This window comes from Varanus komodoensis, unplaced genomic scaffold (genome assembly GCF_004798865.1).
Source record: "Varanus komodoensis strain SLA01 unplaced genomic scaffold, ASM479886v1 scaffold4, whole genome shotgun sequence".
NCBI lineage: Eukaryota > Metazoa > Chordata > Lepidosauria > Squamata > Varanidae > Varanus > Varanus komodoensis.
Genome location: NW_025335941.1, coordinates 28,320,867 through 28,340,401, shown reverse-complemented (window position 1 = coordinate 28,340,401; position 19,535 = coordinate 28,320,867). Strand labels below are relative to the sequence as shown.

The window sequence follows — 19,535 nt, the reverse complement described above, 5'->3', positions numbered from 1 at the left end:
CTACAGACCTTTGTGGCTTTTTAAAGCTATGGTGGATAGCAGTGTATGCCAGCAGCCCTTTTTAATATTCAGTCTCCTGGGGGAGGTTGCCATGGTTTGTTGCATTGCCCGAACCTAAAAGGCACATGTTGTCTGGGGGTTACACTAACAGTGTTAATTTTTCTTCCAAAAGCCTCAAACAACCCCTGCTATCCTGGTATGGACAACATAACAGACCATGACAACCCATCTCCCAGCTATGGCTGTGATGACCATGCAAGCCATGCCAATGTGTGTGTGTAGGGAAGGGTACATACACATGGACAGTTATTCCCATCCTTCCCAAAATATAATTCTGGAGTGAAACTGGTTAAAATAAACTGGAAATCCATTCATCTGTCATTTGTATCATACTGCACAGTCATAAAGAGCTTGAATCCCATAGACTCCTTGTCACTGGTAATTTCAGCACACTGTGGGACTTCTCAGAGCAACCTCAGATCCTTTTGGCCACTTGACAGCTATAAACTATATAAACATATCAGAAGGAGGTAATAAGACTGACAAGTGCTAGAGCTTCCAGAAATCAAAATTAGGGATAGAATTTTAGGGTTTAGACTTATTGAGGGAAGTCTAGGAAAATATAGAGGCTAACTGCAGTTTTCACTAGAGAAGAGATCTCAGATATACATACTTAAGCTAGGGAACCTGAAAAATAGACAGATTGGCAATAACTTAGAACTAATTGACAAGTCAACTAACTGAATTTTCATAGCCTTGCATGGCATTTACCTGATACAATCTTAAGAGAGCCCAAAGAAGGAATTATTACTCTTATTTGTATATATAGTGTCTTGCTAAAATCAATGGCAGCTGTTTCAACAGAGTGCTGGATCATAACCAATGAAGCATCAATTTTAAAGATTTCAAAGGTAGATCCAGAAAAGTAGCGACAGCCTACTTTCTATCCTAGATAATTTGGTACAGAATATTTTTAAGGCTAGAGAAGTTAAATATATCCAAGAATAAGGCTTGCTAAAAAGCATAGGCCTGACATCTGCAAAAGGAGTTCTTTATCAGCCTTCTAGAATTTTTTGAGGTTTTTTGATGAACACATAGACAAGATAATCTGGTAAACAACTGATTCCTCAGGGTGGTAAAACATATAAGCACACTGTGAAGAATTCCAAAGTACGTGAAGATTGCTAATATGTTTATCAGTAGCTTTGACTGAGTTTCCATGTTCAGAGAAGGGATGAAGGGAAACTTTGTTCACCTTATTTACATCATTTCATTTCTGTTTTGTTATTATTTCTATTTCTATGCAGCTATATTAGCCCACACTTGGAGCTTTTGTATTATTGAACCAATATGTGAACTGCAACCCAACTATCACACTTCCCAAATTTTACAATGGAGTTCTCCAATCAAAACATGCTTACAACAATGTGTGCATTAAAGAAATATGCATACACAATTCATATATTTGTGAAAAGAGTGTTCAAAATGCATTGTGTCAGAATAATTACTGCAAACATGTTTATTAGGCAGAATCATGTACAAAATGCATGTAAAAATGCACAAAACAATACATATCATTTTGATATTAACTTTTTTAAAAGAATATCTAAATTTAGGACAAACCAAACTTACTATTGGGAAAATTTTCAAAGTTTATGAACAACCAAACTTAAGGTTGGAAAAAATGAAAAACTAGAACTGGCAAATTCAAATTTTACCATACAAGGAAGCATAGTAAGTTGTTCAGTTGTTTCTAATCGAATTGGAGATTGATTTCCAAAAGTTTCATCAAGCATGTACATTCTATACAGTTGCTCCATTACAAAGGCTAGTGTATTGAATCCTATTTTCAAAGATGGTCCACCTTATCTGCATAACATGGGATGATTCCAACCCGAGTCTGTTGTGCCTTCTTAGAAGCCTCTTACTTGGATAAACTCTGTCAAAGGAGCATCCGCAGTGCTGAAGGGGTTTGCCCTTTGTAATCACTTTGGGAAAAAATGTACAGGCAAGGACAACCTCCAAACTACTTATTCATTGGTTTGTTCAGAATCTTTGGTGAGAGAATCAATTTTTTCCTTTCCCCTGGTCTGAACACATGGCCTAATATGGGGCCAAGTGGGCAGATCTATGGAGGCCCTGATTGGTGCACAGATGGCCAGAAGTAGGTAATGGAGTTGGAAGAAGGACTAGCCAAGTAAGGGGAATGTTGCCCAGTTAACAATAGTGTTGTTTTCCAGTTTCTTCACATCCACACCAAGGGCTCCATATCTGAGGTGCTTCAGGATTTCATGGACTCCATGAGAACCATAGGACTGTCTCACAACATATTACTGGCACATTCTAGATTTGTTATTTTCAGCAGGCCATGAGAATAGTAATCTGAAAATAAAGGACTCTGAATTGGTCCCTTTTGTCATGGTCAGATCTCTACCTCCCAGATCCAGACAACAGCAATTCCCCTCTGCAAGAGTGGGAAACCTGTTATGATGTTCTGCCTCAGGAGGCTAAGGGAACCAGAAGATAATAGCAGAAGTAGCAACAGTGGCAGTAGCTATATATCAATTATGTGCCCAGATTTAGGGACCATGGACATAAAAACCTTAGATACACCCAGTAAAATTCTGTAGCATCTTTTACAAAATCTTGCTTTCCCATATCTTCACTTCAAAATATTCCAGAATATTTATTCATACTTTAATACACTCATTTTGTATAAAGACAGCAGTCATCATACTCTTGTGCTCTTGACCCATTTCTCTTACACTGACTTAAAATGTGAGCTTAAGTTACAGCAGGCTTTTCATTTGCAATTACAGCTTTATATTAATGCTGCAAGTTAGACCTCATGCCATTTATTATATATTGAAGTTTCAAGATCATTTCATAAGGAAAAAGTGCATTTTATCAGCAAAATTAGCCATTTTTCTTTTTCCTTATACAAATTCAGCACTGGATTTGTATAAAAAATAATTTAAAAAACTTCTGTTTGTATCAAGCTGCAGCAATTTTCTACTAGTAGCTAATGCTGTGACATGTTTGATCACCCATTACAGTTTCATACATCTGCAGAACAGCAGACAGCAATAGCCAAAATGGTTTCCATGCCATTCTTAAACAGAATATGATACAGTGGTATAAAGGGAAATATAAACAGTGTGCTGCTGCCATACAACTTATTAAACAGCTGAAGTGAATGTTCATTGTACACGAAAATTAAGAATGCTGAAGTCAACTGTTTGATTTTCCAAACCAGAGAAGCTATTTTGTATTATCGACAATGATTTTTCCTTTAAAAAACAAACAAACAAACAACCCCCCAAGGTGTTTGTTGCTCTACTGAAAACCTCTCCTTAATCAAAGAAGAGAGCCCTAAGTCTTTTCTGATGTTTTTGAACATCAGATTCTCCTACCCCAATGTCACATCACAAACTTCTTTTGAAAATCTTCTGAGTTGTGAAGGAGATCTCCTGTATTAATGTTCAAGAAACAGAAGCCCAAAACAGCACTAACATTGCAATTCCTTGGATCACAGCCTAAGCTTCCAAAGTCTGTTGTCCTGATCCAGCTCACATAAAAAGATGGCACTGTGGGGATGACACCTGGAAGGAATGTGGGGATGTACAAGTAAAAATTGCATTTAAAAATGCAGCACAGACACACATCAGCCACATTTGAACAGTCAATCCAAAATTCACTAGATGCACCTACAATTAATACCTGTGGCTCCCCATCTGGGAAATTATATGTGCATGTTATTTCCCTGAGGTGGACTACAGAATAGATATTCCATTTACAAAAATTATGCTTGAGATGGGAAAGGGAGACAAAAGTAGTCACTTGGGAAACGTAAATTCAAATTTATGTTTGGATGTGGGAAACATAAATTCAAATTTCTCCTTAATCAAGTCGCTAACCAGCTCATAGAATGGTTATGAGTACAATGAAGGTAACCAATTTTGAACCTTCAGAAAGCGCATGAAAAAATGGATTTTTAATGAAGTTTTTCAAACATCTCTGCCCCCTGCAACAATTAAAGAAAGTTAAACAGGGCCAAGATCCCCTTGTGCATGAAACTCTTAAGGTAGAATAGGACATATTGTCATCAAACTCAAGTTCTTCTGCTTCCAGTTGACATAAAGCAATCTAAATTATACATGTCCTCAACTCAAACTTGATATAATACAGATAAAGCTTGCAAAATTTTCAGCATCTTCTTTCATTTCCAAGAAGTTACATGAGACACAATGCATCATTACAGAATATTATTTTTAATTAAAGTCTGGTGTGTGTGTCCATGGTTGATATAAAAACCAGGTAATTTCTACTAATTTCAACAGTGCAAAGGCCTCAAAAATGCATTTACAAATGTTAACACCACAATTTACTCTGACATAGGAACCACCATCATGAATGCAATTAACCTAACAACTACTTACTAAAGAGAACATGTGTACAAAATTGACTGAATCTTGTGAACAAAATGCACATCTAAGTTCGTTCAGGACTATGCCTGTGGCCCTTTTTTTAGATTTGCTAATAACTGGTTCCATTTTCTTCCTCATTAAAAGCACCACACAAAAGGACTAAAAAGGATAATTCCAACTTGTTTTAAATTGTGGGGGTTAAAGAAAAAAAAAACACAGGTAGCAAATATTGTACAAGGCATCTCATTACCTCAGTATTTATGCTGAGCAATATATCCTATTATTGTGTGTGATTTTACTTCATTTTAAAGCTATCTGTATAGACAAAATTAAATTGAACATGTTTACTAACGACTGATATTTACAATGAACAAAAGCTTGTAGTAAATTCAGACAATAAAATAGACAACAGGAGAGGAAGGGAGGGAGACTCAGCAAACATTTGGTGATGCCCCTCAAGGATCCCCTCCTTCTGGGTGGCCAAATAAGTTATTAAAAGCCTGAGAAAAGAAGGCTATCTTAACCTGGTGCCAAGAATATGACATATTCACCACCAGCCAGGTCACAGTGGGGAGAGTATTCCGTAGATGGGAAGCTGCCATCAAGAAAGCCCTTCCTTTAATTGCCACCATCTTCCCTCAGAGTTGGCACGTGGAGGAATGTCCAAGAAGTTCAGTGTGGTGCCCAGATAGATTGTGGTTGAGAGAAACACTCCAATAGGTCGTAAGACATGTAAGGCTTTATATGTTAAAACCAACACCTTGAGTTGCAATTGGAAACATACAGACAGTCAATGCAAATAGGCCAGAACTAGTCTTATATGTTCAGACATGCAGGTCCTAATTATTAATCTGGCTGTGGTATTCCACACCAGCTGCAAACTGTCTTCAAAGGCAGCCCCATGTAGAGTGCATTGCAGTAATTCAGTTTAGAGATTACCAGAGCACAGGCTACTGAAGCCAGGCTACCCCGGTTCAAATAAGAGCACAGCTGGGCTACCAGCCAAAGCTGGTATAAGGTACTCCAAGCCACTGCCACCCAAGCCTCAAGTGACAAAGATGGATCAAAGAACACCCCACGCTATGAACCTGCTCCTATTTTATGTATATTCCTATTTAGTGGAAATAAACTATCAGAAACATTTAACTGTATCTCAGATATACATAGAAGTCCACTGCCCACGAAAAAAATAATGTAGTGTATCCTTCCACAAAAATAGAAGAATTCATTGCGAGGAAACACCACAAATTCAATCCAGATGCTTGCAGGCACTATATTTACATGGAAGTTCCTGAAAAGTGTGAACTTCCCCATTCACTGTTAGACCAGGGCAGTTTCATCCATGCAGTAGGGGCACATGCACAACTGCCTTCATCAGGAAAGTAAAAGTCAACAGAATATTCCTGAATGTGCAGGAACATCCAGAAAGTTGGACTGCAATAAGAACTTACAGTGCAATTGTATAAATGTTTACTCCAAATAAGCTTCTTTGTGTTTAATGGCACTCTCAGGTAAGTATGCACAGGATTACAGCCACAAATTGGTCTTAATACATGTAATTTCTTTCAATAAAAATTTCATATATTTGCAATTTACTCAGTTTAGTTTTCACTGGGGCAGTAGGTGTGAGCTTGGGTGTACTCCGAGGGATGGTGGAGGACAGGAGAGCCTGGAGGAATGTTGTCCATGGGGTCATGATGGGTCGGGCACAACTTTGCGACTAACAACAACAGTTCAGTTTCATGTATATTCAAACTCTGTAGTTGAAGCAACAATGTTAATTACAGTCCAAATTTCCTATTGGCTTTAAGCATAGGCCACCCTTAGGAAGATCAGTATAATCTAGAAAAAACTCTTCAATGCTTGGATGTTTCAACATACCACCAAACTATGCAAAGGTTCAACTTCCTGCAGTGAAACCCCCAGTATAGTATACAGGCAGTACCTAGGTAACAAACAAGTTCAGTTCCTGAGAAAACAGAAATTTGTCTTTAACTTGAATTTGTATGTAAGTCAGATCACATATAGCCAACCACCGCCCCCAGGACTCCCAAAGTGGAAAAACTGTGTAAGTGGAAAAATTACACCCCCCCCCCCCAAACTCACCAGTGCCTCTTCTTTGCAGCAAGGAAATGCCAGAGAGATATGCCTCTTTGGATGGGTGGGGCAGGAAGACATGCTTCGGAGGCCTCCCTCTCTACCCTTTCACTTCCTCTCTCTCTATGGTGATGACAATTTTCTGCAGTAGGGTTTTAACTCAATTTTTTTAAATTAATAGGCTTTATGGCAGTTTCTAAGTACAAGTTGTTCATAACTTGAATGTTTGTTACCTGGGGACTGGCTGTATTTTTGATTTGGAGCAAACAACTGTCTCTTTTCTTGTGAATACTCCCACAATGATTTATTTTGATCATGCAGGTCAGGTCAATGAAGAACAAAGAACTCAAGTTATTACCTAAACTACTGAGGATTATTTAAATTATGATGCATGCTGGGCACAACTTCCATAATCACAGTCCAGGCACAGCTTGTCTTGTCATCCATAGCAAGGCAACAAAGCTTGTCAGAGGAAGAACAATCCTCCAATAACCCATATGTTTTTGTAGGTTTAAAGGAGGGTGGCTTTCTCCTCTAAGAAGCTATGTCATTTGGGTTCAGATGATATGATACACTGCAATTTAAATAAGCTTAACTATTCCAAATATGCAAACAACCCCAGTGTGTTGTGCGCTACACGTCCCCTCCCCAACAAAACAGTCACTTCAGCAATTCTTGTCTTTTATCCTACACAGGAAATCTATACATTCACAAGTCTCTGAGCATACACAAGGAGAATTGTTGACCCCTCTCTGCCCCTCTTTACCCAAAGCTTTGCTTATAAACCCTTCAGGGCCAGTCTCTGGAAGGTGGGGCACTGTGAAAACAGGTCTGCCACCATTCTGAACTCTGAGCCTCTAATTGGTCCAGCCTGCAGCTGTGACAATGGGCCCTAGGGTCCACATCTCCAGGAGGCTCGTGTTCTCCATCTGAGAACTCTCCTTGCTCCCATCCTTCATCTGCCTCAGTCCCGTAGGCAGGACGGAGACTGGGCCCCATGGCCTTCCTTGAGCTACTTTCATCCAGAGCAGGCAGAGAATGGCACTGCGGGGGAGAGTGAGCAGGTGCAGGCCTTTCGGGTACAACTAAAATTCTGTTATCAGTGTGAGTTTTGGGTTTGGTCTGGTTCAGCCATCCCCACATCATCCTCATAGTCTGAGCTATCAGTCTCACCAAAACAGGCCATCTCTCATGCGCGCCTGGGAATCTCATTCAAACGCACGTGCACGACATAGTGTCTTCCTGACAGTGTATTCCAGTGTTAATGTACATATAGAAACATAGAAACAGAGTGAGATGCAACAATTTATCTTAAAATGAGAACAAACCTGAAACAGGGAATGAATCCATGTATTTATCGGCAAATATACCAGGAATATTTCCATTAACAGTATACTGTTGCTAGGAAATAATTACCAAAAAAAAAAAAAAACCTTTTCTGCTTCAGAAAAGTGATCCTGAACTTCAAATAATTTTTAAAATGTGTGGACATACATCATATTCCATGGCTGGAATTGTTTTGAATTTGACTAGGTTGCTACCTGTATCAGCCCTTTTGCCCTCCCCTACAACTGTGTCTTAGTTCTATACCTTGATAATTCAAAAGGCTGCCTATAGAGCATATCAACTTTTCCCTTGCAAGCTATAAACTTAAAAATGGTACTTCTAGGATTGTGAACAATGGCAGGAATGGTATTGAAAGAGTTCTGCTGATGCCTAGAATATCAGTAAGAAAGACTTTAAAGTGCTTCACAATAACATAACGGCTTTTTTGAAAATGAAGTAGGTTAACATTGTTAAACACACATATGGGAAAGTCTGCTTTAAAGGGATGAGGAAAGCAATAGCATAAAAAGGATTACAAGGAACAAAGGAACAGTGGAAGAGGAATGAGGTTGTAGGATGTGAAATAGCAACAGAATGAGATTCAGTAAAGACTGAAATGTGAACCATAGGTAGACTTTACCTCATCTTCACATTGGCTGTATCACACATAATGACAAATCATCCTGAGGACTGCCTGTCATTTTGTGTGAATACTGGAAGCATTGTGAAATTTGGCACGTTTGGTTACTGTGAATCTCCATGGAGGACCGATGGTTTATTCTAAGGTTTCCACATTTCAGCATTGTTTCTCATTATGTGTGAAGCTGGTTATAATGTTTTTCTGTGGTTTCCGCCAGTGAGTTTGGCAGCAAGAATGGTTGTCATGGCTTCTCCAGCCATCATTTTTTGCTGCCCTGTTCACTTAGCAACAGCTGAGTTGCTGGCAGACGGTGCTAACTGGCAGCTGCTGTGCTCTCTGTCCTCACTCCTGGTGCATGCCCCTCAATGCCGGCTGCTGCATGACCGCCATATCCACTGCGTGGCTGATCACCCATCTCATGTGCCATCTGGCCCATCACCCACTTACTTGCCTTTTGAGCAGGTTGTCCACCTCATGTGCTGCCTAATTGCCAAGATGTCCACCTTATGTACCTTTGCCATGCTATCACAAGTACCTGCCCCTTGTGCTAAGTTTGCAGGATGAGAACATGTCCTTGCCTTCATGCAAACTCTTGCATACTATCCTTATGTCCTCACCACTCACATGAGCCTCTCATGAGGTCCCCACATCCTGCACAAGAGGCAGGGACATGTTCCCATCCTGCAAGCCTTGCACAACATATGAGCAGTCATGAAGCAGACATCTCGGATAGGTGACACAAGGTGGGCAATCCACTAGGAAGTGGGTAGGCAGGTGATTGGCCATGAAGCAGACACTGTTGCAGTGGCTAGGCATCAGGGAGTGCACACCAGAAGGGAGAACAGGGATTGCTACCAGCAGCAGTGATTGTGGGGAGTACCCATGCATGGTGTTCCTGCTTGGTTGCTGCTCTGTTCTGCCTGCAGATCCATCATACTAACCTAATGAGTAGACAAGGGCTCTGTGGAGCAGCAAAAAGAAAAAAAGTAGTGGCCGGCTGAGAACAAAACACACCCGGGGAGCATGAGGAACAATGGGGGAGAGGCAGGCAACACAGGCAGAAGCAGTGTGGGATTAGTCACAAGGACTAATGGGATGTATGCTAACATTTGATGGAAGATGGAGGCATAGTTACTTGATGGATGTGTAAACACTGGACACATGGTAAGAAAAGTAACTTTGTGGTATTCCATAGCCCCACTATGAAGATACAGATTAATGTCCCCAATCCCCAAACTCAGTAAGACTCAGAACACAGTGAAGCCTCAGATGCTCCTCCTCCCTTGGTTGTCATACAAATTTCCTCTCTTTTACCCTTCTTTGGAGTTGATGCCACTTAAAATGCAGTTTGAAAGCAACCAGTGATTGTAGTGGGCCTCAAGCAGTTCTCTCTCAGCAGTGCTGGAGAACTGTTTGGGGTCAAGATTCCCCACCCCCCAGATCACCCTTCTGTAAGGGTCACAGATGATGTCAGGGTGTAGGGATGTGTCACTATGTGGAGGCAAAGCCTGGACTTCAAGACAAAAAACAAGCAGGCTCTTCAACATTAGAAGTCTATTCAAGAGCAAGGATCTTCTCAGAAGAATGAAGATACCAAAGCTGATATTAACAACAGTTTGCAGCAGTACCTGCATGTTGGCTGGGAGATCTGACTATACAGGCTTTTGGTTAAGATATACTTCCTTGACTTTGCTATTTCTTTGACTGTCTTCTTATTCTGCTGACAACTACCTTCCTGATATGCATCTGCTTTTGAACTGGTAATACCATGCTCCTGACCTTTTGTTTAGCCACTAGCTTCTCTTGTTTTGCACTGTCTTTCTGCTGGACTAATAAAACTGCTTTAACTTACAGCCTCCCTGATGCCTTTACTAAACTGATTTGCCCCACAGTTGTCCCCTAGACGGAGTCTGGTCAGCCACAAGAGAACAGAATGATGCTTTTCTAGAGCAGAACCATCTACCAAAAATCAAAAAGGAAGACTCTGATTCTCACCTACTTGTCCTACCTGCCTGGAATGTTGGCAGCTGTTGTTCACTTATTTGATATAGGCTTCTTGCCTATGTGATGATTGGCATGGCTCAAATTTGTCATCCCAAATCCCTTCTCTGCCATTAAGTACCAACTCATCTAACCAAATAATGCTCATGCCTGTTAGCTCTTTTTTCTGGATGAAAATAGTGTTGTTGTTGTGAGGATAAGACTGGGAGGGGGAAGGGAATTATCTAAGCTGCCCTAAGTACCTTGAAAGGAAAAAAAGGCACAATATAAAATAAACAAGCAAGCAAGAAAATAGTGAGCCTACTCCTAGCTGCAGTGATGAAATTGTCTTGAACTGCAAAGTCCCCTAGTAAGCCAGCTGATACACTGAAGGAAAAGCAGTGTGGATGACACCCCACAGGGAGCCCAATCATCTATTGAAAGCAGCATGGGTTATTCCTGCAACGAACAACCCACCTTGGCTCATTGCCAGGATAGGCTGGCATGATGTGTGAACTTGCCCAGTTTTCTCTATTCTAGCTCCTGCACTTGTGCTACCTCCTTAGTCAGAGATTTTTAAATTGTGTTATACAACAAATACTTAAGAAATGAATTAGTCACAAGATAGACAGTATTTATACAAGGGCTCTCAGAACAAGCTAGTCTATGGATGAAACATCTTGGCTAATGGAAGTAGATCAGACATATTTTAACCTGAAGAACATTCTACTCCAGAGTAATTACAATCAGCACATCCCAGACTCCGACAAAAAGACACAAGACAACAAAAAGATTAACCCACCTACTAACACAAACCCATGCTTGTACATCATTTGGAGGAGATAAGGATCCAAGACTAATAAAGCTAGATAACCAAATATAATCATTTACAAAAACTACCATAAATATACAGGGAAAGATACAAATTAAGTACTACAATACAAAATCCACTAGGAAATACAAATGATGTTAACAGAAGAACTACATGGAGGCTCTGAGCAAATCTTTTAGTGGTACTGCCTTGTTAACAGCCACCTGCCTGCTCAACTATGACATGAAGGTTGCAACCAGGTAGGTAAGCAGTATAAAGTTGATTTATAGACTACAAATGAATAGCATAGGTACAGTGAACTATTGCAGAGCGAAACTTTGAGGACAACCAGCAAAGGTCAGCTTACAACAAAACTAGTGACCACAAACTTTAGAATGGAGTGAAAATGTACCTCCCAATTTCAACATGGTTGCATTAACAAGTCATGTTTGTTAATTACAAACAATCCATTAAGAGAACCTATACTTTGTTGTTAGGTTCTTAACTTTGTCTGTTCCCCATGGTTTTTTAAAATCTTGGCTGAGTTCAGACAAAATCCTAACGCAGGGTTCAACCCTTATTCAAACATTGAGTGTCTGAACTCAGTCTAATACAGGTTTCCAGCCAAAGTTACATTATTTAGCCATATTGTTTGCAAGTATATTAAAACTGTTAACATTTAAAATGTCAAGGATTTTTGTCTGTATGTTTCTATGGATTATGTACAGACCAAATCATGGAAGATACTGTATTCACATAAGATGATAAGCTATATGTTATATGTATGGAACTTTGTATAAATACTCAAAAATTATTGAAAAAAGAATTACAAATGTTCAGAGTGTTAGGAATGTAGCAAAAAACTTTTACATGCTAAGGTACCTAATATATTAGTTTGTTTCCAGTTGGAAAGATAGGCATTAAAAACTGAGAAAAAAACTCCAGGGAACTTTGCAACTAGTTTCTACTATCAAAGAGGGCTTGATTGTCTTGAAGAGCATCCTACTTATGCCAAAGTAAGCTTTTTTTGAAACTGAAAGGAGCTTTTGAAGCATTTTGTGATATGGTATTGGATTCTGCCTTCAGAAGTTTAAAAAACACCACTGGGCTTTGGTCACGCTTAAGCCGTATTTGGAATCCTGGTCAGTAGACAACCTTCCATGTTGTTATATGGCAAAAATAAATATTTTAAAAGAAACAGGATCACACAATAAACATCAGTAACAAACTGAGTAACAAGAACATTGGATATTTTGTTAAAACTATTTCTTAAAAGCAGAGCTCTTCGAAAACTTTTTATTATTTTGACATTTAAAAGATACAAAAGATGACAGAAATATATAGTTACAGATAACATAGAAAAATGAAACAGCAAATATTTCCAAACAAGAAGCTGAATCGCCAAATAAATTACAAACAAAAACTCCTGCAACAATTACAAGATAGACCAGGGCAAGAGTTCAAATATATGCACACTTACCTGAGAGTTGGTCCTATTAAATATACCACCCAAAACTATTTTCCCAGTTTCTTTCCAGGCCTTCATGTATCATCACAGAGATCTGTTATGCCATATACAGGATGCACTTTAAAAATAACCATTACAAGGAAACTGAATTAAGAAGTATGTACAGATTAGTTTTAGAGGACACACACTGAATTGGCTTACCAAGGAAAGGAGCACTTCTAGCAGAGGTACAGGATTAAACATAAAAAGAGAAAGCCACAGAGAATAGAATGAAGGAGGCCACCAGACAAGGTAAAGTGGTTACATTGAAAAGATAACAACATGGGAAATGGGTATAAGAACTGTCACAGAAAAAATAAAAATTCAGAGGGAAGCAACTGTCCCCACAGTGAAGTTCAAGCGAGATGGGTGGAAGAATGGGCTGATTGTCATTGTGTTCTTCATGAAATACCCATGGGATAATCCTATGCTATTTCACACTGGACAATGTCAGTCTTCTGTAGAAGACTGTCATCCAACTCTGTAATGTGTCATTTTACCTTCTCCACTTTGATCACACTGTTATTGTATTCCAAACACTGTTCCGATGCTATTTCAAAAATGCACACCATCATCTTACTGATTTTCATTCTAGGCATGCTGCATGCCCATCTATCTGGGGGCTGTCATTTTGTTCTTTAAACTATGTTTCTACTACTACTCCCCTCTTGATACTACTGTCATTTCACTCTAGGGGCAATTATTCTACTCTGAATAATAAAGCCTACCCACAAACTCGCAGCATCCTTCATTCACCACCATCCCAAAGCCTCCTCCAAGCTTAAACATGATCTTTCTCTAGCTAAGCTACCTCTGCATCATTTGATTTCTTCTCCTTTCTCACTTTTACACCCCGTCGTCCTCCACTATCTTCAGAGCCCACTGAAAACCAAATTAGGCTGACCACAAATAACACTGAAAAAAGCCAGGCTTCTTGGGATCACTTCTGGGACCACTAGTGCCACACCAGTCAGATATTCCCTATATTGTAGAAACACTGCAATAGCTGGGCTTCAGTTTCCCAGAAGTCAAATAGGAAATGATATAAGCCACTGCTAGGCCAGACACCTCCATCCTCTGTAACTCAACAAGGGTTTTGCAGCAAGAAATGTCTCTATTTCAAGTTCATTTGCACAGATTAAAGATTCTTGGGAGGAACTATTAGTGTAGAAAGTTTCAAAAGTAGCTTAAAATGCTCCAGAACAGCCTTCCTCAACCTGTAATCCTTTGGATAGCTTCCACTGCAAATTCTGCAGCTAGTGGGAATTGGACACCAACATTACTTTGAGGACACCAAGCTGAAGAAAGCTACTCTAGGCAAAGCTATACGTACATAACCATTTTGATCAATAATGTTTAAAAGCCAGGAAGGAGGTGGGCCATGGTAGTTTGACTGTTCTCCCACACTACTTAATATATCTGTATCACAAAGGTGTACTTCCACTCAAACAACTAGACTTTGCCCTTCCTCTCCTGCCCACCTGCACCTCTACACTCCGGAATCTGCTCTAGAAGGTTCCTCTCAGAAGTGGATTCGGGGCTGCACGTGGAGTGGGGAATCCATTCCACCAGCTGGATCACAGTAAACTAAACACAGTCCAACAGCACTGCATACCTTTTGTGAAACTTTAACCCTATGCATGTAGTTTCTTTTCGGGATAATATGGGTAAGCCCAAAGGCCTTTAAAATACATATGGTAATTCAAGCAGAGATCACCCTCCAGATACTTTGGATTACAATTCCTATCCAACCCAACCAGTAGGAGATTATAGGAACATCTGAAGAGCACCTGTTATACAGAAAGAATGTTTCAGGTTGATATCATAAGGGCTTTAAGTCCTGATAGCCAATGGTGTTCAGTAAATTGTGTTTGATACTGCATAGTAATAGCATAAGTACATTTTCTTTTTACTCAGACAAGCAAAATTAAAAAGCTGCCCATTAAAATCACAAGCCCTACCAAGAGCCCTATTAATGCCACAGCTATAACAGCAGTAATATGAGAGTGCAAAACTTTTGGTACATTTTGAGTTAAAGACCAGGGAAAGCCAGAATGGCCCAAAACAGCCAAGTTTCTTTCAAGCAGCCCAGGAGCCATAAGAAAGGACAGAATAATAAATGTACTATTCTGGGCTGAGGTAGGGATGGTTTCCTTTTCTTTCCACAAGCTACATACAACAATCAAATGAAATTTTAGTTTAGACAGATATCAGAATCAATGGATGATGAGGCATAAAACTTGCAAGATGATAAAACAGCAATATTAAGTTTGCAATTTATTCCAGATAAATTGTTATGTGCCTCAGCATAAAACTTAAATAAAACTATGGCATACAAAATTATCACATATGGAATGAAATACAGAAAATATTTCTCAAATATCTCAGCTCTTTTTTAACAGACCCAAATCTCAGCTCATTCTTAACAGACCCAAATCAGCATCTAACAATCCAGACTTGAAACATTACTAAATTGTCAGTTACAGTGACATTTTGTTTGTAAGATGTGATGTACATTTTTATACTCTAGAATAAAATATCTACCACCTCAGCAGTGGTTAAATTGCAGCTATAAAGGAAATTGTCCTCGGATAAATGGCTTTTCTATGAGAAACCTTCACCACTACACCTAACTCCAGGTCAATAAATCAAATTAACTGCACCTTCTCTTCTGGCCAGTGACATCATCAGCTTGATGATGTCTTAGAAAGTGGGTGTACGAGTATATGCTTTTCAAGCATAAAATCATACTTTGTTTTTCAACAGCCATCTCATGCTGAAGGGGGCAACCAAACTGTCTTGGTTACAGCTTGTATAGACCCATCTTGTGATGTTTTACCTTTATATTTTCTAAGACCTCAAGAGCTCATGAAACCAATTATTTTATAATTTTAATGAACTTTACAGAAATAATTATTGTTCTTGTATAGACCATAGTCATACTTCAGGGGATGTTTAATGTTAATCAGGCATAGATACTACAAAATATCCTGCTGTCAGTTTATTTAGCTATATAGACTGAATGGTTGCTAATAAGAGCTACATAAATTTGTCAAGTGTGCCAACAATATTTTTAAAGCTACCTTTAAAATAATAATAAAAAAATAGAATTGTTCTGATTTATTAGAGACTATGTCCTGATTAAAGTGTTTTTGAACACACACCACATTAGTACTGCTGGTTTCATCAACTGTAACAAACTTAAGATTTATAAAATAAGGATGTCTACATCAGGCCCTAAAGAAAGATGCACATTGTTTTTTCTATTATCTCTGGTTACTATGCAGAATATGTAGTGCAGACTTAAACTGTTGTTCTTCCTACTATTGCTTCACAATATATTCTGCATTTATCTCATTAGAATACACTGCACCGTTAATTTTAAGTGTACTGCAGATTTCACTGACTCAAAAAATGTGAGAAAACATTTTCCCCATAAAAATCAATCAGGACAAAGGGAGAAAAAAGGCCACCTCACACACTGATCTGGAAGGAGCAGCTTTATAGAAAGTCCTCTTGTCCATAAATTAAAAATAAGCCCCTTATTTGAAGCATAAAGAAAGAGAGAAAGCAATGCTGTGAGAGCTGATGCTGCTCCTGCTCCAGGAGGTTTTTGCTTTTTCGGTCGGGGTGGGGAGGGCATTTTGGTTATTAGTAAATAAATCAAGCAGAGGAGAGTGAGGCCTAAGCGCCTGCCAAAGGAGACGGGGCCTAGCTTTCCTCCCTCCCCTCCTTACAGCCTGGGTTTGATCTCAGGACCTTGCTCGTTGCCAAGAAAATGTAAAAAGGCAAGAGAGCGAGAAAGAAGAATCATATTGAACCACAAAAGCACATGGGGCGAATGTAAAATATAAACACGGCATTGGGCTCTGAGTGGCTGTTATTAAAGGCCCGAATTACTAAACATGAGAGGCGGGGAAAGCCGGGCGGCCATTTCAATAATATAAACCTCCCCGAATTAGACATTATTCAAATGAGAGAAAGAGAAAAGAGAGGTGGTGAGAGGAAGAGAATCTGAAAGCAGGCAGTGCGCTTGCGGGCGGGCGGCCAGCCACCCCAGAACCCTGACCTTGCCACCCAATATATGGGGAAGGGGGTCAAGGTATTGTTAAACGCCCTCTCCCTCCTCCTTCACCCCACACCCCCACTATGACCCGGCACAAACCACTGAAAGAAATCTCCATCTCACAGAGGGAAGGGGAAGACTGGCAGGGCAAGCCCAAGCTCTCTCTGGGTGGCGGGCCATCCGTTTCAATCAATTTCGTATAGGGCACCCCATAGACTCACAGGCGAGCCACAGATAATTTGTATTGGCGCGCGCGCGCTCTCTCACACACACACACACACACACACGACTTAGGGAAAGAGCAAATCTTTTTAGAGCAGCCTGGCCCGTCCTTTTCCTTAGGCCAGACATCGCCACCCTGAGTGTAACCCCAAACACCCCTTGGCGCGCAGGCCTCGGCCTCTGGGGACATAAGGCTGGTTCGGTGAGGTGGCTGCCGAAGGGAGGGCGCCGAGACTCTAAAAATGCACTTCTCTTCTCCCCCCCGCCCCGTCCAGTCCATTGCGACACCAGAGGGTCCGGAGGTGCGGTTCCGCTAGGGGACCAAAAGAGAGGTTATGTGGGGGACGTCGTGCGCCCGCCAGTGGGTCTGTCCTCTCCACAAGCGCGCCCCACCTTACCATTGCTGCGCCGCCCCCCTTTTTCTGCGATTGCTATTATTATAGAGCATATGAATATGTAAAGCAGCTTCATGGCGGCGGCGCTTGGCCTAGTTGCCCGAGCCGGGCTCTGAGGGCGAGGGTGGGGGATCCTGCCCGTTGCCCCCCGTCGCCCCCGTGCCTGCGCGTGTGTGTGTCTGCGTGCCTTGCGCTTTCCCCCGCACAGCGGCTACCCCCCAGCTCCCTCCTGTGCCGTTAATTATAATAATCCTGAGTACTAATAAATTATGCTAAGCGGGGAAGGCGGGCGGCGGGGGGGCGCGTGTGCGAGTATGAATATGAATATGTAAAATGCAGTAATGATTACCTGCCGCCACCGCCGCCGCCGAACTCTCATCTTGACTCGCTGCTCCTCCGTCCGCCATTTTGAATATTTTAATCAAAATCGGCCGCCCGATAAACCCTCCCTTGCTCGTTCGCTCCTCGGCTGCCCCCTCCCCACTCGCGTGGCTTTTTGCGCAGGCGCCAGCTAGACGGCTACCTCCCTCTCCCTTCTAGCTTTCCGAAGCCGGTGCGCATGAGCGCGTCTTCCACTCCTTCCTTACTGGCCGAGGGGCCTCCGCTATGCGGGTGAGAGAGTGCGGGATGGGATGTGGGACGGCCTTGGGTGCCAGGCAGCTACTGAGCGGCCTTCTCGTTCTTCGCTGTCTGCTTTGGGAACGCTGGCCAACAAGCAGGTTGCACGAATAGGAGGTGTCTCCAAAGGCACTGCTGCAAGTGGAAGTGCGCACAATCCTTACTAAGCAGGGGCGACCTGTAGCCTCCTCGCACCGGTTTTACACTCCTTTCTTTACCAAGCACGCCAGACCGCCCACCCCTTGAGACCTGAGGGCTTAACTATAGAGACAGCTGAATGTTTAGGTTTTGCTGTTGCTTCTTTGTTTTGCCTCTGCCTGTGAGTTTTCTTCTACCTCTCTTGTTCTGATATTTGAATGGGCGCAGCCCGATCCTGTCCGTGTTTATTCAGGTTGCGTTCCCTGTTCTTCTGTCCCATTGTAAGTTTTGCTGTGTTCCACGAATCTTGCTATTAAACTGCTTCTATTTAGCGATATTATGTATAAAAGGTTTTATACATACATGTATAAAGTCCCTAGTGTAGTTTACAAAGAAGATGGAATAAAATACCCACTTTTCCAACCACAAGGATCTACCAGACTTTATGGTAAAATCATATAAATTGCGGTAAAACAAAGTGAAGCATTAAAAGATCACAATAAAATAACAAAAACCTACTGATGGTATGCAATGTAGAACCTAGTTGTCCCAAGTATGCTCTGAAAAAGCAATTTTACCTAAAAGGAATGATGATGCTCAAACTGGGAACAGAATTCAGTTACCTGGAGGGTCCTATAATCAGTTTCCACCTCTTTTGTGGTGGGAATATGGTTTCCATTATTACTTGATTACCTGCAAAGGGTAAGTTCATTTGGGAGAGGGTAATTATTAATACAGCCTTCCCCAGGCTGGTGCTTTCTGGATGTTTAGGACTACATCTTTCCACATTTCTGACTATCAGCTATGATAGTCGGGATTCACAGGAACTGAAATCCAAAGCATCCAGAGGCATCCGGTTTGGCAGGGCTGCAGTAAGAACACCCACCCATCCCCACACACATGCACATAGACAGTGCATTTGTAAAGAGGAAATAACAGAGCTAAAGTACAAGATTGTTGTACCCTTCTGTTTCAGCTTCAAGGTTTCATCCAAACTCTGTAATTGATAATACAAACTCACAGTAAGCTGCTTTCTCTCACCCTCAATGTTATTTTTATTTATTACAAATATTTCTGGACCACCCCTCCACTCAATGATATCTCAGGATGATGTACAAATAAAAACAATAAAATACAAAATACAATACAAACAGAAATTAATGATAAAGAGAACCCATCTCTCCCACGTACGCATGCCTGGAATATGGGAATAACAATGCAAGATTACATTCAAAGTCATTGCAATCTATATCAACCACAGCCGGCTTCCCAGACCCTATCTAGAATATGGGAGTGATGATAAAAGCC

General features: G+C 40.9%; 1 protein-coding gene across 2 annotated transcripts in view; it reads right to left on the bottom strand.

The window, feature by feature from the left end:
• The window catches only part of POU2F1 (POU class 2 homeobox 1), a 114,239-nt gene extending 96,343 nt beyond the window's left edge, over positions 1-17,896 (bottom strand). For both annotated transcript variants that reach the window (XM_044442355.1, XM_044442356.1), the window contains exon 1: positions 17,821-17,896. In XM_044442355.1, coding sequence (XP_044298290.1) covers positions 17,821-17,878 — 58 coding nt within the window. In that variant the 5' untranslated portion in view covers positions 17,879-17,896. The remainder of the gene's footprint in view (positions 1-17,820) is intronic.
• Between the last annotated feature and the right edge of the window lie 1,639 nt (positions 17,897-19,535).